The 27,484-nt window shown below is 39.6% G+C and overlaps 1 protein-coding gene across 4 annotated transcripts in view; it reads left to right on the forward strand.

Annotated features, from left to right (window-relative positions):
• PARP9 (poly(ADP-ribose) polymerase family member 9) overlaps positions 1 to 27,037 on the forward strand; it is a 41,674-nt gene extending 14,637 nt beyond the window's left edge. For 2 of the 4 annotated variants that reach the window (XM_070583771.1, XM_070583772.1), the window contains exons 7-11: positions 5,109 to 5,169; positions 8,857 to 9,234; positions 12,634 to 12,770; positions 13,386 to 13,560; positions 24,493 to 27,037. In XM_070583771.1, the coding sequence (XP_070439872.1) occupies positions 5,109 to 5,169; positions 8,857 to 9,234; positions 12,634 to 12,770; positions 13,386 to 13,560; positions 24,493 to 24,872 (1,131 nt within the window). In that variant the 3' untranslated portion in view covers positions 24,873 to 27,037. Of the gene's footprint in view, positions 1 to 5,108; positions 5,170 to 8,856; positions 9,235 to 12,633; positions 12,771 to 13,385; positions 13,561 to 13,733; positions 13,954 to 24,492 lie in introns of those variants that run through there. The other 2 variants (XM_008509949.2, XM_008509950.2) reach the window with 1 other exon arrangement.
• The last annotated feature ends 447 nt before the right edge of the window (positions 27,038 to 27,484 follow it).

Here is a 27,484-nt window from a genome sequence, read left to right on the forward strand (position 1 = left end):
TCTAATGCAAAAGACTTGCCTAATTGATTTCTTACCCTGTGATACATCCTGACTTTTAAAGTGACTTCTGGAGAGAGCTGATTTTTATCCATTTTGCACTTGGCAGCTATTATTAGTCTATTTATCAGCAGATCGTGTTATCTCATTTGTTTTATCTCCAAGTCCTTGGACAGGGAGGGCAGGGAAGTACCCTTTTATGACCTCTCTAGGTACTAACTATGGTAAGATTGAGGGCTTTTTGTTCTGGAAATAGCAGCTGCAGATAGAATTTATGAAGAAAATGTCCTACCGATTAAGAAACTTCACTTTTAAGGGGTGGAGGACGATACTTCAAGCAAATAGCAAGGAAAAAAAGGCAGGTGTTGCAATTCTCATATCAGACCAAGTGGATTTCAAAATAAGACAGGTAAAGAGAGACACAGAGGGACAATATATAATGATCAAAGGGACACTTCATCAAGAAGAAATAACGCTTATAAATATCTATGCACCCAACACAGGAGCACCGAGATTCATAAAGCAACTATTAACAGACCTAAAGGAAGATGTTAAAAACAACACAATAATAGTAGGGGACCTCAACACCCCACTCACATCAATGGACAGATCATCCAGACAGAAAATCAACAAGGAAATAGTGGAGCTGAATGAAAAACTAAAACAATTAGACTTAATAGACATATATAGATCACTCCACCCTGAAAGAGCTGAATACACATTCTTCTCAAGGGCACATGGAACATTCTCTAGGATAGACCATATGTTGGGAAACAAGGCAAGCCTCTACAAATTAAAAAAAATTGAAATAATAACAAGCATCTTCTCAGATCATAGTGCTACAAGGCTAGAAATTAATTACAAGAAAAAAGCTGAGAAAGGCACAAAGATGTGGAGACTAAACAACACTACTGAACAAGCAATGGATCATTGAAGAAATTAAAGAAGAAATAAAAAAATACCTGGAAACAAATGAAAATGATAGCATGCCGTACCAACTCATATGGGATACAGCAAAAGCTGTATTAAGAGGAAAATTCATCGCAATACAGGCACATCTTAACAAACAAGAAAAATCCCAAATAAGCAACCTTAAAGCACACCTAACTGAACTAGAGAAAAAAGAACAAATGAAGCCCAAAGTCAGCAGAAGGAGAGAAATAATAAAAATCAGAGCAGAAATAAATACTATTGAAATGAAAAAGGCAGTAGAAAGGATCAATGAGACAAAGAGCTGGTTTTTTGAGAAGATAAATAATATTGACAAACCACTAGCCAGGCTTACAAAGAAAAAAAGGGAGAAAGCTCAAATAAACAAAATCAGAAATGAGCGAGGAGAAATAACAACAGACTCTGCAGAAATACAACAGATTATAAGAGAATACTACAAAAAACTATATGCCAACAGAATGGATAACCTAGAGGAAATGGATAAAGTCTTGGACTCCTACAATCTCCCAAAGCTCACTCAAGAAGAGGCAGACAATTTGAACAGACCAATCACAAGGAAAGAGATAGAAACAGCAATCAAAAACATTCCAAAGCATAAAACCCCAGGACCAGATGGCTTTCCTGGGGAATTCTACCAAACTTTCAGAGAGGATTTAATACCTATCCCTTTCAAGCTATTCCAAAAAATTAAGGAAGATGGAACACTTCCTAACACATTCTATGAGGCCAACATCATGCTGATACCAAAACCTGACAAGGACACCACGAAAAAAGAGAACTACAGGCCAATATCACTGATGAACATAGATGCAAAAATTCTAAACAAAATTTTGGCAACCAGAATTTAGCAATTCATCAAAAGAATCATACATCAGGATCAGGTGGGATTCATACCAGGGACACAGGGATGGTTCAACATCCGCAAATCAATCAACGTGATACACCACATCAAAAACTGAGGAATAAAAACCACATGATCATCTCAATAGATGCAGAGAAGGCATTTGACAAGATCCAACAGCCATTTATGATAAAAACTCTGAAAAAAATGGGCATAGAAGGAAACTACCTCAACATAATAAAGGCCATATATGACAAACCCATAGCCAACATCATACTCAATGGGCAAAAACTGAACGCCATCCCCCTGAAAACAGGAACGAGACAAGGATGCCCTCTATCACCACTCTTATTTAACATAGTACTGGAGGTCCTGGCCAGAGCAATCAGGCAAGAAAAAGGAATAAAAGGAATCCAAATAGGGAGGGAAGAAGTGAAACTCTTGCTGTTTGCAGACGACATGATCTTATATATAGAAAACCCCAAAGAATCCATTGGAAAACTGTTAGAAGTAATCAACAACTACAGCAAAGTTGCAGGGTATAAAATCAATTTGCATAAATCAGTACCATTTCCATACTCCAGTAATGAACCAACAGAAAAAGAACTCAAGAATACAATACCATTCACAATCGCAACCAAAAGAATAAAATACCTTGGGGTAAATTTAACTAAGGAAGTGAAGGACCTATATAATGAAAATTACAAGGCCTTTCTGAGAGAATTGGATGACGACATAAGGAGATGGAAAGACATTCCATGTACATGGATTGGAAGAATAAACATAGTTAAAATGTCCGTTCTACCTAAAGCAATCTACAGATTCAACGCCATCCCAATCAGAATCCCAATGACATTCTTTACAGAATTAGAACAAAGAATCCTAAAATTCATATGGGGCAACAAAAGACCCCGAATTTCTAAAGTAATCCTGAGAAAAAAGAACAAAACGGGAGGCATCACAATCCCTGACTTCAAAACATACTACAAAGCTACAGTAATCAAAACAGCATGGTACTGGTACAAAAACAGGTGCACAGATCAATGGAACAGAATTGAAAGCCCAGAAATAAAACCACACATCTATGGACAGCTAATCTTTGACGAAGGAGCTGAGGGCCTACAATCGAGGAAAGGAAGTCTCTTCAACAAATGGTGCTGGGAAAACTGGAAAGCCACATGTAAAAGAATGAAAATTAACCATTCTTTTTCACCATTCACCAAAATAAACTCAAAATGGATTAAAGACCGAAAGGTGAGACCTGAAACCATAAGGCTTCTGGAAGAAAACGTAGGCAGTACACTCTTTGACATCAGTATTAAAAGGATCTTTTCGGACACCATGCCTTCTCAGAGAAGGGAAACAATAGAAAGAATAAACAAATGTGACCTCATCAGATTAAAGAGCCTCTTCAAGGCAAATGAAAACAGGATTGAAACAAAAAAACAACCCACTAACTGGGAAAAAATATTTGCAAGTCATATATCTGACAAAGGCTTAATATCCTTAATATATAAAGAACTCTCGCAACTCAACCACAAAACATCAAACAACCCAATCAAAAAATGGGCTGGAGACATGAACAGACATTTCTCCAAAGAAGATATACTGATGGCCAATAGGCACATGAAAAGATGCTCATCATCGCTGATCATCAGGGAAATGCAAATCAAAACTACACTAAGATATCACCTTACACCCGTTAGAATGACAAAAATACCTAAAACTAATAGCAACAAATGTTGGAGAGGTTGCAGAGAAAAAGAAACCCTCATACACTGCTGGTGGGAATGCAAACTGGTGCAGCCACTATGGAAAACAGTATGGAGATTCCTCAAAAAACTAAAAATAGAACTACCATACGATCCAGCTTATCCAAAGAGCTTGAAGTCAGCCATCCCAAAAGTCCTGTGCACCCCAATGTTTATTGCAGCACTGTTTACAATAGCCAAGACGTGGAAGCAACCTAAGTGTCCAGCAACAGACAAATGGATAAAGAAGATGTGGTACATATATACAATGGAATACTACTCAGCTGCAAAACAGAACAAAATCATTCCATTTGCAATAACATGGATGGACCTTGAGAGAATTATGTTAAGTGAAATAAGCCAGCGAGAGAAAGATAATCTGTGTATGACTCCACTCATATGAGGAATTTAAAACTATGGACCAAGAACAGTTTAGTGGATACCAGGGGAAAGGTGGGGTGGGGGGTGGGCACAAAGGGTGAAGTGGTGCACCTACAACATGAGTGACAAACATTAATGTACAATTGAAACTTCACAAGATTGTAACCTATCAATAACTCAATAAAAAAAAAAAAGAAACTTCACTTTTACAGTTCAAATGCAAAGCAAAATCTAGTCTTTACCTTATTATCATCTTTTCAGTGAAGTAATTATTGCCAATTGAATCAACTTTAAATAAGGAAGACACTGAATTTGTTGGTTCCAAACCCCAGGAGAGATGAAATTTTTCAAATAGACACTACATTAAAGGATCTCCATGGCAAAATACACAAACCTTTGTCTATAGACTGTCATTTAGTAATAATTACAATAGCTTACATATATTGAATGCCTACTGTGTGCCAGGTACAATTTTAAGTACCTACCTCTAGGAATTGATCATTTATTCAACCACAGGCAACGCTTGGTGTGCTATATAACTTTTTAAAATGAATTTGTTTTATTTGTTACAAGAGCATCTGTCTATATTTGTCTTCTTCACATATCCACAGCTTCCGTTCACTGTCTAATATGCAATGAGCAGGGCATTAATATCTGTTGAATGAATGATTATATTTTGCTTTGGCTTTTTAAAACCAGAGTTTGATTTTCTTTTCATTTTTCCTATACTTGTTTCTCCTACATGTTCTAATAGATTGTGGTGCTGCACTTGCTGTTCCCTAGGACTCCAAAAGTCTGCTTTAAAATGCTTTTTTTTTTTTTTAAAGATTTTATTTTTTTCCTTTTTCTCCCCAACGCCCCCCGGTACATAGTTGTGTATTCTTCGTTGTGGGTTCTTCTAGTTGTGGCATGTGGGAAGCTGCCTCAGCGTGGTCTGATGAGCAGTGCCATGTCTGCGCCCAGGATTCGAACCAACGAAACACTGGGCCACCTGCAGCGGAGCGCGCGAACTTAACCACTCGGCCACGGGGCCAGCCCCTCCAAAAGTCTGCTTTAGATTTGTGGCAGTGGGAATGGGGGCTGATGGAGTGGATGAGGTCAAGTGTGGTGTGTGCAAGTAGAGAGGGATTTTGACGACAATGGCTAAAATGTCGACTCACGACTCTGCTCTGTTTTGCTTCTTGTAGATTTTCTGGGCTGAAATGGCAAAGAATATGTCCAAGCTGCAGGGTCTCAACAATTACAGTGGTGAGTAAGAAATTCACAGGCCTAGAAGTAGAGTCTTTCACCATAGGCTCATTCTTTTCTTGATCATCTGAACTAATGGAGGGGAGAAGAAGAAGAAATAAGCCAAAAGTATTTTATTGTGTTCCTGCTTGGATACCAACCTGCTCTCTACCTGACCATGATTCTTATTTTTGCTCAGTCTAATTTCAAGATATAAACAGAGAGAGGCCAAGTTTCAGTAGGTAATCCACAGTTGGGTAGTTCATTCAAAAATAGCTGCCTATAATTTTTTTCTAAGAAAAAGTTCTGTCCTTCATAATGTGACAAAGCCACAGTTACTCTTTCTGCTCTGAATGGAGTTACATCTAAATGGGGTTACTGATTAGTAATTATAGAAAACACATCTCAGTAACACCAGATAATAATAAATGGATTAACCCAATGCTATCCAAATCTGAATAATCACTGGGATCGTGATGGAAACCTTAACAAACAAAAATATGTATAGGCCCTGACTCTACAGATTCTGATTCAGAAACTCTGGGTCTGGGCCCACCATGTATATTTTTCAGTGCTCCCTAGTCAGTTTTGCTGCTGAACCGGGTTTGGGGATCACCAGACTAAACCAGTCCTGGTGGCTGAGGGTGGAGAAGGACTAACTTTGTCTTAGAACTCCATTTCTTTAGTGGAGTTTGAGTGGACCAAAATGTAATTGCCTCATGACAACTAGGATGTGTACTTCTGAAATAGTCTGTTAATGTACAGTGTTGTATAGATATTAAGAACACTAGGGGCAGGCCTGGTGGCACACTGGTTAAGTTTGCACGTTCCGCTTCGGCGGCCCGGGGTTCGCCAGTTCGGATCCCAGGTGCAGACATGGTACTGCTTGGCAAGCCATGCTGTCGCAGGCGTCCCACATATAAAGGAGAGGAAAATGGGCACAGATGTTAGCTCAGGGCCAGTCTTCCTCAGCAAAAAGAGGAGGACTGGCAGATGTTAGCTCAGGGCTAATCTTCCTCAAAAAAAAAAAAAAGAACACTAGACATTCAACCAGCAATAAAACTGTTATGATATCTCCCATTAGGGTCAAAATGATTTGCTTACACCCTTTAATAGAAGAGTTCACTTATGGACGTTCCATGGTCCGGCTGTGCTGGAAAAGAAGGGGGAACTTTAAGAGCTCTGGTCTGTGACTGTGTCTCTTACGAGCCTGTTTATTTATCTGTAAAATGACGACAGACTCGTGTGAAAATAATTGGAGATTATGTATGTAAAAATGCTCTGTAAGTTTCAAAGCACTAAACAAATGCCAGGGGATAAATAACGAATGAGAGGATAGACAAACTCTCCAGGTGGCCCAGAGGAGGGAGAGCTTCCCTCTGACTGGAAGGGATCAAGAATGGCTTCATGGATGAGATGGTTCTAAACTGGGCTTTGAGGATGACAAGATTGTCAATGGCCAGAGTTGGTGGGGTGGGGCACCCAACGTGAAGAAAACCCTCAGACGCAAACAAATGCAATGCATGTTTGGGGAACCACAAGGAATCTAGGGAAGCTAGATAGCAGGAGTTTTAGGTGAAGATAACATGGAAGAGAAACATACACACGTCTTTATGTCATTAATCTGAATAGCGGGGCCAGGCATTACCATTTACTTCAGTAATTCTTGAGGACATCTGTAAAGGAATTATAGCACAGGACAATAATTGACATTAATAATGATTAACGATAATGACCTCAGATTATCAAGGGAAAGTTAAACAATTTAGGAAGGTAGGGAAGTGTGTTTCTGCTAGAAATATTTAACTTTTCAATAGTTCAAATATGTTTTGGTGCTAGAAGAGTATCCTTCAGTGATCTGAACAATTTAGTTATCTAGAAGAACAATTCTTTCCTGATAGTGATGGCTAAATGAAGCATCATCATGTACTGTTTTTATTTTCTCCTAAAAAGTCATATAAGCTCCCAAGCAGAATAGGGGTTTAAAAAAAAAGTATGCCTCTAATTTAAGAACCTTTATCGCTTCTTAATATTGTGTAAAACACTGGCTTTTATTTTTACTCAGAGCCCATACTCCCCCTTACTTCTAGGTCTGTCCTGGTACTTTTTCATAGCTCCTGGTACCACCCAACTGCTATATCAGGGAAAAGATGCTAATTACCACTATTGTCCTGGGATCACTCATTGGGAGGCAGAATAGTATGAGCACTGGAGTCAGACTGCCCGCACCTAATAGCTCCATGGCCACCACTTTCTAGATCTATAACCATGGGCAAGTTACTTACTAACTCTCTGAATCAGTTACCTCATTTGTAAGATAGGGCTACCAATAGTACCTATCTCATAGGGTTGTGGGGATTGAATAAAATAATATATGTAAAACACCTAGAACAATGCCTAGAGAACATAGTAAGTGCTCAACTTACTTTTTCCCTTTAAAATATGTTTCTGAGATTGACCCATGTAGCTAAAGTTCACTCCTTTTCATTGCTATAATAATATATCATTGTTGAAGGATATTTGGGTTATTTCCAGTTTTTTTCTGTTAAAAACAAGAATGTGAACTTTCTTGTACATGTCCCCTGACACACAGGTGCAAAAATTTCTTTAAATAATATAATTACAGGAGTGGTTGTTCCAGGTTTACATCTGTTGTGTATATACAGGAGTTTCAGTTGCTCTACATCCTTCTCAATACTTGATATTGTCAGACTTAGGAGTTTTTGCCAATCTGGTGGGTGATTTTTCATTTTCCTGATTACCAGTGAAGATGAGCATCTTTTCACATATATATATGGACCATGTGTGTTTCCTCTTCTGTGACATCTTTTGCCCAGCTGGTTACTGGGTTGTTTCTTTTTCTTAATGATTTGAAGGAATTCTTTGCATATTCTAGATACTGCCTCCTCTATGAATTCCCTCTCAGCTAGTCCATTGCCCACCCTTCCTTTTTTATTTTTATTTTTTGTAATTTGGGTTCAGAGTCACTCTAATCCATCAGGGATTCTTCCTCTTCATATTTATGTTTACTCCTTGTGGAGAGGGGTACACATGAGTGAGTTGGAATCAAGTCCTGTTTCCTTTTCTGCTGGGATATACTATGTCCAGCAATAGCTTCTAAGCTCCACATGCTTTTTGTGGAGATGCAAAATGTCTTGTCACACATATATAAAATATAAAAAGGAGTCCCAGGTAGTGGAATTATAAGTATTTCTTCCTTTCATTATACTTTGATAATTTCCCAATTTTTAAATAATAAACATGTATTATTTTTATAATCAGAAATACATGTTGTTTTTAAAGAATTTTCACTCTTTAAGCTCTCTGGCTTGCAGAGATGTTTGATTTTAAACCTGGTCATAGCAAGAGGTTAAGGAAAATCCCATTCTGCAGGAAATAGTTGATTACCATCCAGAGTGAGATCACAAGGGGAACCCATCTGTGAATTGACAAATGCAACAGAGCAGGGGCAAAACTTGATAAAGCCAACCCTTACAAGCTAAACTCGGTGTTCGTAAGGAAACTGTAAACTATATATTTAGATTTCCTTTGTACCCAGCACAGATCTCAGAGATAGGTGCTTAATTGAAGCTGCTATTGCTGACAATGGTGACAATAACCTTGCGGTAAACACTGGCCATGGTGTTTTGTTCTCCTCTGGTTTAAAACTCACCTGCCTTCTATGGTTGCTTATGATAATCTTTTCAGTCTCTCAGTGGACCGGAGGGGAGAAACGAGAAAATGGGCTCAAAGCTAAATCTCCTGCCATCACTCTGATGGGACCCAACCCAGAAAAGATGACTGAGGCCCAAGCTTGGATCCAAAGGCTACTCACTCTCCAGGACCACATCATTGAGAATAATCATATCCTCTACCTTGGGAAAAAGGAACATGACATTTTGTCTCAGCTTCAGGAAACCTCAAGGGTCTCTATCTCAGAAATTATCAGTCCTGGAAAGGCAAGTTTAGAGATTAAAGGAGCCCAGGCTGACCTTATTGAGGTGGTTATGAACATTGAACGTATACTTTGTAAAGTTCAAGAGGAAATGGCAAGAAAAAAGGAGCGAGACCTTTGGAGCTTGTCCGGTGAGTAACTTTCTGTTAAGTTGGAAAGTCAGCTCTTCCAATTGTTCCTTCTTTTGTATGTGACCATGCATGTGTGTATGTGGGTAAGAGAGAGAATGAAGAAGAGAGACAGCAAACTATACTGGTCTGTGTTAGGCCATAAACTTTTATAACCATTTTTTGGCTCTCTTTCTACCAGCAGGGTTAATTATTAATAAATGAAAACACACACACACAATTGGATTTACTTATGATGACATGGATTGCCTAAGAGGCAATTACATGGAAAGCGTAGGGTAACCCAAGCCCAGGCTGTGGGGAAAAAAGTACATCTCTAATTCTGCAGAGGAGCATTCTAATGTAGACAGATTCCATTTGATCAATTCATTTCTTTGAGATCTATTGCATTTATTTGTTGCTGGCAGCATTAGGAACCCTAAAATTACTTACTTTGAGGCTTCTCACCAATGTAAATTATTCATTGGTACTGTGAAGTACACTCAAGTATCACCCATTCAGTGGGGCAAAATCCATCAGGATGACGGGGAATTTGGGCCTGGAGAGATCCTTTGAACATAGCCCTACAGCTAACTGGGAAATTATATCATTGAAAACACTGACTTGGGAGACAGAGGCTTATGTCATTCGTTTATTCAACTAATGTATATTGCATCCATGATATGTGCCACGCATTGTGCTAGGTGCTGGGGAGACAGTGATAAGATGGAAGTTGTTCCTACCCAAAGTCTAATTGGGGATACCAAGAAGTAAGCAGGTTAGTTATGAAAGAGGAGGGTAAAAGTGCTCTGGGAGCACCTAGAAGAGGCACCCAACCCAGACCTGGGAGGTCAGGGGAAAGCTTCTCAGAATGGGTGTCATAGAGGGAGAACTGAAGACTAAGTAGAGGTTAATAAGGCAAAGAAAGAAACTTCCAAGAAATCAGAACATAGCAGAGCCTAGATTATGTAAGACTTTATAAATCACATGAAAGATGTTCAGAGTTTTTCTTGAAAAAATGGGGAGGCTTGAAGGATTTTAAGCAAAGATAAGGTCAGGCTTGTATTTTAGAAAGATCACTGATTGTTAGGTGGAGAATGGATTTAGTACAAAAATTCAGATGCAAAATTTCATAGGACACCTTATTTTCACCATGTGTTGTAAAAATAATTCAGGTAGAAATGGTCAAAGTGAGTGGGAGTTTGCAATAAACGTTGTATCCACATTCCACAGAAAACCAAGTGTCAGAAAACATGGACAAAAATAATACACAAGAGTGAGACACAAGATTATGATTTTTACTTAGCTTTTGAAACGTAATGATTATGGATATTTAAACTGACACTGATACTTCTCAAGAGAACAAGAAACAAAGAAACATTGATACCCTATAAAGCTTGTGGCATTACTTTAAACTAATTGCATTCCTAAGGTTGACCCATTCTCCCAGCTATTGGCAATTTAGTCATATAAGTCCCTTGTTCTGCTGCAAGGTCGCATTTTTGGTAGTTGATGACTAAGCATATTATTCCACAGCAGTGTTTCAGAAGTTCATACAGATTCACCCTCTTTTAATCAGATTAAGATCTTTATTAACAAAATGGATAATTTTATTATTGTATGGAACATCAATTATCCATCAGAACAATAAGATTTAAATAACAGAAGTTCGGCATCTCCTCTCTCTCAATCCTTCCTGGTGAGCACTTATGATAGCAGGAGTTTGTGGATCTTTGAGTCTCCACTGCCCAGCCCAGTGTCTGGCATGCAGTAGGAGCTCAGTAAATGTTTGCTGAACTCAAGTGAACTGAACGCTAATACCATACTTTATAAATGTGAGCTATTGCCCTCCAGATTTAATTTACAGTCTCTTCCTTTGAAATTTCCTGGCTTTTATGGAGTTTTGTCCTCTCTGCTTTCCAGATTTATATGTTGGCCCTATAGCAAGTTTCTCTGGATTTATCATCTGCTTTTTGTGGTTAAATTGAGCCACCTCAAGGGGCCGGCCCCATGGCTGAGTGGTTGAGTTCGCGTGCTCCTGCTTCGGCAGCCCGGGGTTTCGCAGATTCAGATCCTGGGCGTGGACATGGCACTGCTCATCAAGCCATGCTGAGGCGGTATCCCACATGCCACAACTAGAAGGACCCACAACTAAAATATACAACTATGTACTGGGGGGATTTAGAGAGAAAAAGCAGGAAAAAAAAAAAAGAAAAGAAAAAGAAAACAAATTGAGCCAACTCAATTAGATAATGTGCTGGGGAATGAGCTCATTTTGGTATACCTAGTCAAACTGAAATTTACTGAGCCTTTTTTGGGGTTTCCATTTGTCCATCTGTATATTTAGTCCAATAAGGAGCTCCTTTGGGTAATAACAGGTTGTCCCTTGAATTTAAAAAAGGAAGGAAGTAAGTTAAGGAAGGGAGGGAGGAAGGAAGAAGGAAGAAAAAAAGGAAGAAGGAAGGAAGGAAAAATATGACACAGTAGACTTTTGTCTCCAAATTATGCTCTTCTTGGTTGGGTGGTATATGAGTGATACATGTACCAAATATTCTGCCTTGCCCCTTGCAGAAAGCACTGGTGAAAGCCAGGTGTATAATTTGGATCTGTACTTATTAGCTGTGTGATATTGGGCAAGTCACTTAAATTCTCTGAGTTTCAATTTCCGTATTTGTAAAATTGTGTTAGTTATTTCAGTGCTAGTGTTGTAATGCTAAATGAGGTAGAGATATTAAATCTTTTTGAAAACGCTGAAGTGTTATATAAATGTCATACTGTTGTCCATCATTCCTTAATGTTTTCTTAGGCCTGTCTTTTTTTGTTGATGGGCATCCTGATTAGAAATACAAACATTTCCTATGAGCAACACAATTATATATCATCATTATAGCAGTGATGAGGGGAGTATATATTAATGCTCTTTTTTCTCTCATCCCCTCAGCCTCATAATCTGAATCATCCGAGGACAAATTTATTAACCCCTATTTATCCTATGACTTCCTTTTTTTATTTGAGGAAGATTAGCCCTGAGCTAACATCTGCCAATCCTCCTCTTTTTTGCTGAGGAAGACTGGCCCTGATCTAACATCCATGCCCATTTTCCTCGACTTTATATGTGGGATGCCTGCCAAACATGGCATGACAAGCAGTGTGTAGGTCTGCACCCGGAATCCGAACCAGCAAATCCCGAGCCACCGAAGCAGAATGTGCGAACTTAACTGCTGTGCCACCGGGCTGGCGCCTACCCTACGACTTTTCATACTATTGTAGCTCTCCTTGCATGTCCTACACTTATGGGTCATACAATTTAAACTGGCTAGTCTTATTCCTCCAAATTTCTATAATTTGTTTCATTAAATTTCTTTACAAACCTTTTTCCTCTCACAGAACATTGAGACAAAGTTTTGTGTTACTCATTTTTAGGACAATGGACTGATCAGCAACCAAAAAACTGGGATGAAATGAAAGAAATTACATTTCAGAAACATGTAGTGCTTTCAGCTGAAGAAATTCAGGATCAAAAGAAACGGTTTAAAAACTGTGGTTTGCGAGTTATAAAGGTATACTTCATTAAGGGAAGGATTTGATTCATCTTGCTATTATTTGAGTCTATAGCCAAAAGAAAAATTCACCTGCTGATAACTCTAAGCTAGCTGCTCATTGACCTGGAATCCTAGGAATGTGACTGAAAGGAGGGGACGGATAGGCAGGTACAAGGGTTATAGTAGGAAATCAAAAGGTATAGAAGCATAGATCAAGACTCAGGAAAAAGCTATCTGCCTGTCTTGAAGGAAAATAAAAGTAATGAAATAGCATTTATCACACTGTATTATAATTATTTACCTATTTTTATGTCTCGCTATAAACTATGAGCTTCAAGAGGCCAAAGACTGTGTCTACATTGTTGACAATTTCATTACCAGTGCCTGGCACATAGTGACTGCTCAGCGAATTTTGATTAAATGAATTTATCAAAGAAAGGACAGGGAACTTTGAAAATAGAAGTCAGACTAGGAGAGGGTTGGGGCCAGGAGAGACTCTTATACAACTTTATATGGAAAGCAAATGACATACGCAGTAATATGCACATAAATGCCTTTAGTTTTGAAGCAGAGTATCAGGCAATTTAAATAGCAGTTCTCCAGTCTCTTTTTCATTCATTTCCTGGGTTCCAGGTGGAGAAGATAGACAATGTGGTTCTCATGGCTGCCTTCCAAAGAAAGAAGAAAATGATGGAAGAGAGAAAGAATAGGGCACCTGTGAGCCAGAGGCTGTTTCAGCAAGTCCCACACCAGTTCTGTGAAGTGGTTTGCAGAGTTGGCTTTCAAAGAATGTACTCGGTGCCCCACGGTAGGTGTCAGCCCCTCTTAATTGGGGCTGCCATATGTGGGAAGTGGCGAGCAGATATCAGCAGATGACTCACTGCCAAGAGCATCTGTTGCTCTGGTGAGGGGATCATTTGTGACTAGGACTTAGTGGCAAAGTCATTTGGAAAGGGTCATATTTTTCTTTTTCCTTCATAGGTTTTGTTGCTGATGGGTTTTATGTTGAAAGTGCTACCAGTAAGATCTACAGTTCGCTACTTTTCTTCTTTCTGTGTTTATGTGTCTTATCTGCAGGGAGCACTCAGGATCGCGCTTTTTTTTCCTTATCTCCACAAAATTATTAACACTACCAAACCATCCTCATCCCTTAATTAAAAGGGCATTTTCCTGAAGTTAATAAAGTTGGTCTTTCCTCTTCCATCTTCTTCATTTCCTGTAGCCTGCTAGAGAGTGAATGAGTTAGATATCATCTGGCAGGTGAATAACACCTGAAGATCCTTCTCAGCTATGGGAGTTCTACGTGTAGCTTCCATGTCTCTTTTCAGCTGTACAAAAATACTGCCTACTTAATTGCTATATTGTCCCCTTTAGATCTCCCCAAAGGAGGCTAAGAAGCTTAGTAATAATCATGGAAGGTACCCACCAATGCAACTTGATTTTTCCTGGTCTATTAAATATGTGACTCTTGATCTTTACCTTTCAAAATATGTAGCATAATCCTTGCCCTAGAGCTAACTCCAATCTTGTTTTCTAGAAAGGAAACAGTCTGGAAATCATCTTCTCTTTGCCTCAGAGAGAACACAAGCAATACCTGGGATAAAAATTGAACATGGACAATTCCTGGGGGTAAAAGTTGATAAATGAATCCCCACCAAGAAGTCTTTGAGTGTAACCAGGAAAGTGATGATCAGTATGGTCCTTTCGCTGGTAAAGACCTAAAAATTCAGAACTTCCATTTGCTCCTAAACCCATTGTAACTGGCTTCTCTGCACTCCCCGCCCCCCAACTCTTCTACTTAAACTACTCTCACTGAGATCATCATTGTCCCCCATTTTCCAAATCCACTGAGTACCCTCTTTTCAGTCTTGTGGCAGACACTGCTAATTGCCTACCCAACATCTGTACACATCTTTCTTCCCAAAACATCTAATAACACACCATCCTTCCAAGGAAGACAGACCCAAAGTCTCACCCTGTCTCATCATCAGCCTCAAGTCTGGGCAGTCCTCTCTTAAAGCTTAAAGGCAAGGTAATTGCCCTAACACACTCATATAACAATAGGAGAAGGAGCAGGAAAACTGCAATTAAAACCTCCCAGTTCAAAAGGGGAAAAGGAAACACACAAGTCACTGGTCCATACCACTAGACACACACTGCTGGACAAGAATAGTGAGGACTCTTGATTCTGAGAGTGGAGTAAGACCCTTGTTTTGCACTCTGGGAAAAATCTTCCCTATGTATTGCTGCCCTTGGGCATTTCTAGGTCCACTGCCAACCAAGGGTCCACGGACTGCCTCAGGGACTAGAATGCTTTCAGGCTACTGACGGCTAGGCTTGTGGTTTCTTCAGCAAAACAGTTCCTTTAAAAACTCAGCAGGCATGAGGCCTGTTTGCTTCTGGTCAAGTTTGTGTCTTTATAACCTAGCCAAAGATCTTGTCTCCATCTAGTCTTTAAGCCTCAAGGTTCTGGTCTTTTACCTACTGGCCTCTGTGCTCTGCCCATCTCTCTAGCCCTCAGCTTAAGTACCACTGCCTTGAAGCAATTCAGACAATAGACTCAGTGGGTAGACGCTACCCAAAATGTGACTTGTGCCAACATTTCTGATGAGAACGCTTAACTGAAGGTGCTTGAGAAACCCAGGGGACGTCAATTTTATCACCACTGAAGCTGTTTCACAACCCATTTTTTTTACCTAGTTTTCATTTGGAGTACAAAGGCTCTTGACTTTGTCATTCCTGCAAGGTTCCAAATTATGGGACTTTCAGTCAATTTAGATGGCCACCCTTAGGCAGAGGGGGCTTCTATTACCAAAGGTTTATTATTTTTTTTTCTATCTTTGCTTATATTCCAGCCAGTTCTATTCTGAGTTCATATCTTGCTTGTAGGACTTGACTGAATGTAGCAAGAATGAGCCTACATGCTTGCAGTTTCTGTATTGGGTTCATTCATTCATTCCACAAGTATTTATTGAGCACATTCTATGAGTCAGGCCCTGTGCTAGGTGGGAAGGACCCAACAGCAAACCAAATATAGAGTTTCAGCCCATATAATTTATAATCTAGTGAATCCATCTGTTGCCCATTCCTTAAATGTTGGTGTTTTCTGGAATTCTGAAGGAAACCTTCCCTCTTTTTCCTCTACAATATCCCCCTGGGTGATTGTGCCTATTCCGTTGGCCTCAACTTCTACCTCTATGGTGATGACTTACAAATTTGTAGCTCTGACCCCCTACCTCTCTCCTGACCTGTAGGTCCATATTTCCGATGTATTTTGGACATCTCTACCTAGATGTCCCATGGCCACCTCAAACTGAACTCTTTTCTTGGCTATACTTTCCCCTAAGAAATACGCTCTTTTTCTGATACTCCCTAACCTGGCCAATACCATCACCATCTATCTAAGAGGTCTCCTAAGCTGGTAACTTTGTCATCCTCCATTCCTTCTTTTTTCTCACTCTTATAGCTAGGCAGTCACACAGTCCAAGTGATTCTCTCTCAATAAAGCTCTCAGCCCAGCCTCACCTCTCTATTGGTACTGCCTTAGTTCATCGACCCCTAGGCCTAGAGGATAACTAGGTCTTTTCCTTGCCTCAAAACCACCCCATCTAACCTATCCTTTACTCGGCTACCAGAAATATCATGCTAAAAATTACATGCCTGTTTAACATCTGCATTCCTAGTTGCCTATGAGGTAAAAACCCAAACTCCTTAGCAGAACATGTAAGGCCCCAGCCCCACATTATTTCACCAGTCTCATCACTCAATATGTTCCTCAACATTGTAGCCATGAACTTCTTAAGAGTTTCCTAAATACTGTATGCTACTGTATGCTGTATACTTTCATGCCTCTGTGCCTTTGCATGTGGAATGCCTTCCCTCCTCACCCTTTTTAGCTCTGTAAACTCCTATTCCGTCTTCAAGACATGGCTGGAATCGCATCTCCTGGTTGACACAGGAGCTCCTGTAAGTTGTTTCCTCCTCTGTGCTCCTGCACTTCCTCCATTCCTTGGTACATGTATAACTCTAACAAGTACGAAAATGTACCGTCCCACAAAACTCAGGCATGGGACCTGTGTTCTTTATGGTTCTCTAACTGAACTTTATCTAGCTTCCATGCTCCCATGTCCCCAGATATGAAAAACTCTTGACAGTTCAAGATGAACTCAGTCATTTTCAGAGTTTTCTTGGTCCCTTTGGGGTTTAAACAGTTCCATCCAGGTTTTGCCTCTTCTTCTCCTCTTTTCTCTGAGTGCTCTAGATGAGGGGAAGACATTGTCGGGAGGGTGGTCTGGTTCATGGCCCTCATCTGTCCTCTGCCTCCCAGTATCCTCTGCTAGATAAACCATCCTGGGCTTTGGTCATTAGCACCCTCCTGTGCTTAAATTTCCAGTGCCCTTTGCTCTCAGGTAGTGTCTACACAGGGCACCCTGTTTTTCATGCTGAGGGAACTCCTCTCTGGGCCATCTCTGTGGCCCTCATATAGTGCAGGAAATTTTTGAGTGTGCACATCCTACAAGCTGAAATGTGAGATCTCATGTGACAGTCCTCATCTGTTCTGGACATCTTCCCCAGCTATTGCTACTTTCCACTCAGGTGCCAGACTGGAAGAGGGGGCTGCACCCAGTGGAGTCAGGCAATGGTCCCTTCTACTCTGGAAGTCTCCCCAGTTTTTCTAAGATTTCTATTGTTCTGCTCCATCTTGACTCCTAGGGCTGTCTTGAGGAAGTGGGGAAGTGAAGTGAACCCCTTCTCAGAGTCCCCAAGAGTTCTAGTCATGTCCTCTCTGATTCTTCTCTTCCCAGCAGGTGGAAGGAAGAAATTTTATTTATCTTGAAGTGAGAAAACTGCTCTTAGAATAGTTTGTATTCTTCTCTCCTGTGTTATATATGATATAAACTCCATGCTCTGAATTCTTCAGGCTTTTAGCCTTTTGATTCAAAAAACTCTTTTCCTCTCTCAGAAAACCTAACTCTGAAAGCCATACTTTTGAGACCATATTCCCTGCTTTGATTAAAAGTAATTATATATGATTTGGGATTAGGGGGCGGAGCAAAATGGCGGGGTGAGCTGACCTGGGATTCTCTCCCCTCCAAAATACAACAAAAGATTGGAAGAACTGAATTTCAGAGAATAAACATAATGCCAGCTCGTTAGAGACCTACAATACCAAGAAAGCGGAGATCATAAACCTTGCCTACACCCTCGGAGGCACTGGAACAGTAGGAGAGAACATTGCTCCCTCCCCTAGAGTCTGCGATCGCTGCAGCGCAGGTCGGGAAGGAGCGGGGGAGGGGCCGCGCAACTGGGGGATCATCCAGGACTCCTGCCGCTGATTCAGTGGAGACCTGCTGACGGGGGGAAAGCTTCCATCCGTGGGGACCCCATAAATCAAGGGCCTTAGGAGACCAGAGAAGAGAACTGATCTGAACCCAGACCGGCGCGTGTAACAGCCCCCACCCGCCCCCGCCCCCCCCCCCCCGCCAAGCCAGTGGGTGCAGCCATCTTGCCCCAAGGCAGAGAGCTCATAACACGTGCCTCTTGATCGCCATCTACTGGTGACAGGCTGTAACTGCAACTGAATTCTACCACCATGAGAAAAAACCGCTCCTCTACCATCCAGCAATTTATAAAAGCCCCAGACCAGAAGGAAAACAATGAAAACATAGAATTAAGTCCTGAGGACTTGGAATTAGGTAAACTAAGTGATAATGAGTTCAGAGCAGCTATAATCAAAAAACTCAATGAGGTAGAGAGAAAGATAGAGAAACAAGCCGAGTTCTGGAGTTACTTCACAAAAGAGATTGAAATCATAAAGAAGAATCAAACAGAATTACTTGAGATGAAAAACACAATGGACCAGATAAAAGAGAATACGGATTCCCTGAATGCCCGTGTAGACAACATAGAGGAGCAAATTAGCATAATCGAAGATAGACAGGCTGAATGGTGCCAGACAGAGGAAGAAAGAGAACTAAGAATTAAAAAAAATGAGGAAAATCTCCGAGAGATAATGGATTCAATGAGGAGTAAGAACATAAGGATCATAGCAATTCCCGAGAATATGGAAAAGGAAAATGGACCAGAAAGTGTGCTTAACAAAATTATTGAAGAGAACTTCCCAAATCTAGGGATCAACAGAGAAATGTGTGTAGAGGAGGGTTTTAGATCTCCTAGATTTGTCAATGTAAAAAGAGCTACCCCACGGTACATAGTAATAAAGTTGGCAAAAAGGAAAGATAAGGAAAGAATACTCAGGGAAGTAAGAAAAAAAAGAGAATAACCTATAAAGGAGCCCCTATCAGACTGTCAGCAGATTTCTCTACAGAAACCCTACAAGCTAGGAGAGAATGGAGTGACATATTCAAAGCTTTAAAGGATAAAAATCTTCAGCCAAGAATACTCTATCCAGCAAAAATTTCCTTCAGATATGAGGGAGAAATTAAATCTTTTCCAGACAAACAAAAGTTAAGGGAATTTGTAACTAAAAGCCCTCCATTACAAGAAATCCTCAAGAAGGCTCTCATACCTGAAAAAAGAAAAAAGGGAGAAAGGGGACACAATCCACAGACTAGGGAGACCGATGGATAGAACCAGAACAGGATAGCAAATATTCAATTATAGTATTAGGGTAAAGGTAAGGAAACTACCAAAACAAGGACGATCTTAGCACTCTAACTACCAATTAATAAGACGAATTGGAATAAAAAATGAAAGTAATTATTTAGGAGGGGAAGAGCAAAGGGTCTAAAGCAGTATTGGTCAAGTAGGTAAGAGACCACCAGAGAATAGACTATATTATACACGAGATTCTAAATACAAACTTCAAGGTAGACACTAAAATAAAGTACAGAACAGAGTCACAAATCATAAATAAGGAAAAAGCTAAGAAACCCAGCATAAGAAATTGCAGTATTAAATGGGTAGTCTAAAGCACACAGGAAAAGAAACGCAGGAAAACAAGATAATGAGTGACAGATTAACAGCACTCAGTCCACATGCATCAATAATCACTCTCAATGTGAATGGATTGAACTCTCCAATAAAAAGACACAGAGTGGCAAAATGGATTAAAGAACACGATCCAACAATTTGCTGCCTCCAGGAAACACACCTCAGCCCCGAGGACAAACACAGACTCAGGGTGAAGGGGTAGAGGACAATACTTCAAGCAAATAGCAAGGAAAAAAGGCAGGTGTTGCAATTCTCATATCAGACCAAGTGGATTTCAAAATAAGACAGGTAAAGAGAGACACAGTGGGACAATATATAATGATCAAAGGGACACTTCATCAAGAAGAAATAACGCTTATAAATATCTATGCACCCAACACAGGAGCACCAAGATTCATAAAGCAACTATTAACAGACCTAAAGGAAGATGTTAAAAACAACACAATAATAGTAGGGGACCTCAACACCCCACTCACATCAATGGACAGATCATCCAGGCAGAAAATCAACAAGGAAATAGTGGAGCTAAATGAAAAACTAAAACAATTGGATTAGAAATTAATTACAAGAAAAAAGCTGAGAAAGGCACAAAGATGTGGAGACTAAACAACACACTACTGAACAAGCAATGGATCATTGAAGAAATTAAAGAAGAAATAAAAAAATACCTGGAAACAAATGAAAATGATAGCATGCCGTACCAACTCATATGGGATACAGCAAAAGCTGTATTAAGAGGAAAATTCATCGCAATACAGGCACATCTTAACAAACAAGAAAAATCCCAAATAAGCAACCTTAAAGCACACCTAACTGAACTAGAGAAAAAAGAACAAATGAAGCCCAAAGTCAGCAGAAGGAGAGAAATAATAAAAATCAGAGCAGAAATAAATACTATTGAAACGAAAAAGGCAGTAGAAAGGATCAATGAGACAAAGAGCTGGTTTTTTGAGAAGATAAATAAAATTGACAAACCACTAGCCAGGCTTACAAAGAAAAAAAGGGAGAAAGCTCAAATAAACAAAATCAGAAATGAGCGAGGAGAAATAACAACAGACTCTGCAGAAATACAACAGATTATAAGAGAATACTACAAAAAACTATATGCCAACAGAATGGATAACCTAGAGGAAATGGATAAAGTCTTGGACTCCTACAATCTCCCAAAGCTCACTCAAGAAGAGGCAGACAATTTGAACAGACCAATCACAAGGAAAGAGATAGAAACAGCAATCAAAAACATTCCAAAGCATAAAACCCCAGGACCAGATGGCTTTCCTGGGGAATTCTACCAAACTTTCAGAGAGGATTTAATACCTATCCCTTTCAAGCTATTCCAAAAAATTAAGGAAGATGGAACACTTCCTAACACATTCTATGAGGCCAACATCATGCTGATACCAAAACCTGACAAGGACACCACGAAAAAAGAGAACTACAGGCCAATATCACTGATGAACATAGATGCAAAAATTCTAAACAAAATTTTGGCAACCAGAATTTAGCAATTCATCAAAAGAATCATACATCAGGATCAGGTGGGATTCATACCAGGGACACAGGGATGGTTCAACATCCGCAAATCAATCAACGTGATACACCACATCAAAAACTGAGGAATAAAAACCACATGATCATCTCAATAGATGCAGAGAAGGCATTTGACAAGATCCAACAGCCATTTATGATAAAAACTCTGAAAAAAATGGGCATAGAAGGAAACTACCTCAACATAATAAAGGCCATATATGACAAACCCATAGCCAACATCATACTCAATGGGCAAAAACTGAACGCCATCCCCCTGAAAACAGGAACGAGACAAGGATGCCCTCTATCACCACTCTTATTTAACATAGTACTGGAGGTCCTGGCCAGAGCAATCAGGCAAGAAAAAGGAATAAAAGGAATCCAAATAGGGAGGAAAGAAGAGAAACTCTCACTGTTTGCAGATGACATGATCTTATATATAGAAAACCCCAAAGAATCCATTGGAAAACTGTTAGAAGTAATCAACAACTATAGCAAAGTTGCAGGGTATAAAATCAATTTGCATAAATCAGTAGCATTTCTATACTCCAGTAATGAACCAACAGAAAAAGAACTCAAGAATACAATACCATTCACAATCGCAACAAAAAGAATAAAATACCTTGGGGTAAATTTGACTAAGGAAGTGAAGGACCTATATAATGAAAATTACAAGGCCTTTCTGAGAGAATTGGATGACGACATAAGGAGATGGAAAGACATTCCATGTACATGGATTGGAAGAATAAACATAGTTAAAATGTCCGTTCTACCTAAAGCAATCTACAGATTCAACGCCATCCCAATCAGAATCCCAATGACATTCTTTACAGAATTAGAACAAAGAATCCTAAAATTCATATGGGGCAACAAAAGACCCCCGAATTTCTCAAGCAATCCTGAGAAAAAGAACAAAACGGGAGGCATCACAATCCCTGACTTCAAATATACTACAAAGCTACAGTAATCAAAACAGCATGGTACTGGTACAAAAACAGGTGCACAGATCAATGGAACAGAATTGAAAGCCCAGAAATAAAACCACACATCTATGGACAGCTTATCTTTGACAAAGGAGCTCAGGGCATACAATAGAGAAAAGAAAGTCTTTTCAACAACTGGTGCTGGGAAAACTGGACAGCCACATGTAAAAGAATGAAAATTGACCATTCTTTTTCACCATTCACCAAAATAAACTCAAAATGGATTAAAGACCGAAAGGTGAGACCTGAAACCATAAGGCTTCTGGAAGAAAACGTAGGCAGTACACTCTTTGACATCAGTATTAAAAGGATCTTTTCGGACACCATGCCTTCTCAGAGAAGGGAAACAATAGAAAGGATAAACAAATGTGACCTCATCAGATTAAAGAGCCTCTTCAAGGCAAATGAAAACAGGATTGAAACAAAAAAACAACCCACTAACTGGGAAAAAATATTTGCAAGTCATATATCTGACAAAGGCTTAGTATCCTTAATATATAAAGAACTCTCGCAACTCAACCACAAAACATCAAACAACCCAATCAAAAAATGGGCTGGAGACATGAACAGACATTTCTCCAAAGAAGATATACTGATGGCCAATAGGCGCATGAAAAGATGCTCATCATCGCTGATCATCAGGGAAATGCAAATCAAAACTACACTAAGATATCACCTTACACCTGTTAGAATGACAAAAATATGTAAAACTAATAGCAACGAATGTTGCAGAGGTTGCAGAGAAAAAGGAACCCTCATACACTGCTGGTGGGAATGCAAACTGGTGCAGCCACTATGGAAAACAGTATGGAGATTCCTCAAAAAACTAAAAATAGAACTACCGTACGATCCAGCCATCCCACTACTGGGTATTTATCCAAAGAGCCTGAAGTCAGCAATCCCAAAAGTCCTGTGCACCCCAATGTTTATTGCAGCACTGTTTACAACAGCCAAGACGTGGAAGCAACCTAAGTGCCCATCAACAGACGAATGGATAAAGAAGATGTGTTACATATATACAATGGAATACTACTCAGCTGCAAAACAGAACAAAATCATTCCATTTGCAATAACATGGATGGACCTTGAGAGAATTATGTTAAGTGAAACAAGCCAGCGAGAGAAAGATAATCTGTGTATGACTCCACTCATATGAGGAATTTAAAACGATGGACCAAGAACAGTTTAGTGGATACCAGGGGAAAGGTGGGGTGGGGGGTGGGCACAAAGGGTGAAGTGGTGCACCTACAACATGACTGACAAACATTAATGTCCAACTGAAATTTCACAAGATTGTAACCTATCAATAACTCAAAAAAAATAAATAAAAAATTTAAAAAATTTTAAAAAAAGAAAAAAGCAATTATATATGATCAAAAATATATCACATACATGTCTATTCAATTGACTTTGTTCTATGCTTAACCATTTTGCCCCAAGGTAATAAGTAGGAAGAACTCAATGGGTGGAGGAACAAAGAGGAAGAAGAAACTCTTAGGAAAGACATCTTTGATTTTTATCTCAAAATATTTCCTTGCCACATAAAATTATACTGTATTTTATCTGTTTACATGTGGAGAGTTCCCTTTGTGAACTTTTGAGAATAGGGATCATGTCTTAGTCGTTTTTGAAGCTCTAGAGCTGTACTGTCCCATATGGTAGCCACTAGCCACATGTGGCTATTGAGCACTTGAAATGTGGTTAATCTGATTTGGGATGTGCTGTAAGTATAAAATATACACTGGATTTTAAAGACCACTACCAAAGCAAAGGATGTAAAATATCTCCTTAATAATTTTTTACATTGATTACATGTTGAAATGATAACATTCTGGATTAATAGATTAAATAAAAATATTATAAATTTCACCTATTTCTTTTGACCTTTTTTAATGTGGCCACTAGAAAATTTAAAATTACATGTGTGATTCACATTACATTTTTGTTGTTCAGTGTTGCTCTAGAGCCTGAAACAGTGTTTGGTAAAGTCCTAAGTAAATGTAAAGAAAGAGGGAGGGAGGGAGGAGGGAAGGAGGAAGGATGGGAGAAGGAAGGAAAGAAGGAAGGAAGGTGTATTTAAATGTAGGCTATTACTATGTTGATATCAGTGATAATTTGCGTCAAGGAAACAACTTTGGGTGTCTGTGCTATAGACACAGAGACTTGGGACCAGGAGGTGGTGATTATTTGGAGGACTAGAGAGAATGTATATTAGTACCCACATAGGCAATATGACTAACCAGATCATAATAATCTTTTTTTTCTCTTATCAGACCCAAAGTATGGACCTGGCATATACTTCACCAAGAATCTCAAAAATCTAGCATCCCAGTTCAAGAAAACGTCTGCCACAGATAAGCTGATCTATGTGTTTGAGGCTGAAGTACTCACAGGCTCCTTCTGTGAGGGTCATCAGTTAAATATTGTTCCCCCACGATTGAGTACTGATGCCATAGATAGCCATGACAGTGTGGTTGACAATGTCTCCAGCCCTGAAACCTTTGTTATTTTTAGTGGCACGCAGGCTATGCCCCAATATTTGTGGACTTGCACCCAGGATCATGTAGGGCCAGAGGATTACTCATTAGGACAAATGTTGCCGTCTCCACAGCAGCTTGGGAAGAGATTCGTAAGTGGCAGCCCTGTTGACTAACTTCTGCATAATTTTAACAACTGGCATGGCCCTGCTTTGGAGAAACTAACGAAATATTGACCATCAATGACTCAAAGACTGGTCTGAATATGTCAAATGGCTCTGGATAGACTGAATGGGTTACTGAAGGGGCCAGCCACATACTAGCATCTTGGTGCCTTCGTCTTTGTTTTCATCTCTTGGGGGTGGGGTGGGTAGATACTAACTAAAACACTCTCAGGACCATTCCTTCTCCGTCATAATGTCCTTTCATCTTCTTTACTACAGGTAACAGCAAAAATATCTTACATGTAACGAAGAGATTTTTCTAGTATATAATTCAAGCCCTCTATTTTTTAAAATGGTGATAGTATAACATATTAGGACAGCAGGATGATTTTCGATTTTCCAGAGAATCTTATACAGTGCTTTAGATATCAAAATAAATCACCTTTATTTGAGTAACTGACTTTGAAGAAGTACATGTAAAATGAAGTTATTTGAAGTGGAAGGACATCAAAAGCCTGATATTCTACTGATATCCTGTTGGGATTCAGTCATATCAAGCAATGCCACTCAAGCACCATGAGGCCCAATTATTAATTCACCAACTATTTCCTGATAACCAGATGTGTTTCAGTCACTTTCTGTGTGCTAGAGATAAGATGCTGAATAAGACAAATGTCTTCATAAAGCTTTCAGCCTGAATAGTCAAAAAGGCAGCGATGGAAAACTTAACAAGTGTGATTGGGTATAACAAAAGAGGAAATATACAGATTCTGTGGAAAAATTTAAAGGAGAGAGGGATAAATTAATCAGGGGTTGGGAGGCAGGCCTTCTAACAACAGTGAAACTCAAGCTGAGACCTGAAGAATTTGTAAGAGTTACATGAATAAGAGATGCAGCAAATCAGGAGCGGAGACAAGAGTATTTTATGCAGAGAGAGAATAGCTCTTATAGAGGCTGAATTCACTGTGATTGTGCCCAAATTTGACTTCAGAGTTCTGCATTGTAGAAGCCAGCAAATCTCACCAAGCATCTCTTGCTATTCTGAAATCCATATTTCTCTATACTTTCAAACTTTCTTGACCCTCACATCTTCAACCTCTTGCACAGAACATTTCCTCCTCCTCATCTTACCATAACCAGCATTCTTCCTCTTGAAAGAAGCATGCTTATTGTCTCATATGGTATCATCCTTGGATATGGGCAAGAGGGGCCCTGCCTTGGACCGCTAGTTTGAGAGGGCCCCACTCTGGCCTTGCCCCAACTGTGCCTATCTCTACAAGGTGAGAATCCACAGGTCAAGAGAATTTATTCATTTGGAGCCCACACACCTCACTCCAAAACCACCCACTAGGTACCTGGAACCCACAAATTTCCTGCCTAAACAGCTCCAAGTCTATTTCCAGGGCTTGACTGGTCCTCCTTCTTGGGTCTCTCCTCCTGAGAGTGGACTAGGCCATAGTCTGTAGCAAGAATGGGCAAGGGGTGACCATTTTCAGGGATTGGACTTGGATGTGAGGGCCGATGTGTTTACACGCCTGTGCCTGAGGCCTGTGGTACAGAGCTGAAGGTGAGAGTCCAGATTTGAAAGATCTAGCTTATAGGGATTTCGAAAAAGGATGGAGGAGAGCAATGTTCTCAAGGATAAGAAAAAAAAAACCCATACCAAGAAACATCAAGTGAAACTGTAGACTACCAAAGATCTGATCTTCAAAGCAGCCAGAGAGAACAGCCAAATCATCTACAAAGGAATGACAATTAGACTGACAGCATAATTCCTGTGGTAGGCAGAATGATGCCCTCCCCCACCCACTGCAAAGATGTCCACACTTTAATCTCCTGAATCTGTGAATATGTCACCTTAAATGGCAAAAGGAATTTTGCAGATGTGATTAAGGTTACCCTGCAGATGGGAAGATTAGCCAGGATTTTTCAGGTGGGCTCAATCTAATTATATGTCTTTCAAAGAGAGAACCTTCCTAGCTGCTTCAAAGAGATGGCAGCATGAGAAGGATATGATGCTCTGTGCTGGTTCTGAGATGTAGGAGGTTATGGACTTAAAAGCTTCCAGAAAGGATTGAAGCAAGCCTGCCAACACTTCGATTTTAGCCTCAAGAGACCCATACCTGACTTCTGACCTATAGAACCATGAGACAATAAATTTGTGCTCTTTTAAGTCATTAAAGTTGTGGTAATTTGTTATGGCAGTAAAAGAAAATGAATACACTTTTCAACAGCAACAATGAAAGCCTGAAGACATTAGTATAATATTTTCAAAGGCCTGAGGGAAGTTAACTGTTAACCTAGAATTCTATAAATAAGCCAAACTTTTATTTTGCCTTAATTTTGAATAAAGATACTCTCAGACCATCAAAAACTGAATTTACCAACAACAGACTCTCACTTAAGAAACTTAAAGATATACTTAAGGAAGGAGGGAAAAAACAAAAAAAATCTAAGGTGCAAGAAGGCATGATGAGCAAAGAAATGGTAAATATTGATACATATGAACAATCATTGTCTTTACGAAACAACAGCAATAGGAATGTCTAATTTTGTGAATAAAGTAAGAAAAATAAAATATTGAAAAATGAACCATGTAAAATGGTGGAGTAATGAATATAGTT

Source organism: Equus przewalskii, chromosome 18 (genome assembly GCF_037783145.1).
Source record: "Equus przewalskii isolate Varuska chromosome 18, EquPr2, whole genome shotgun sequence".
NCBI lineage: Eukaryota > Metazoa > Chordata > Mammalia > Perissodactyla > Equidae > Equus > Equus przewalskii.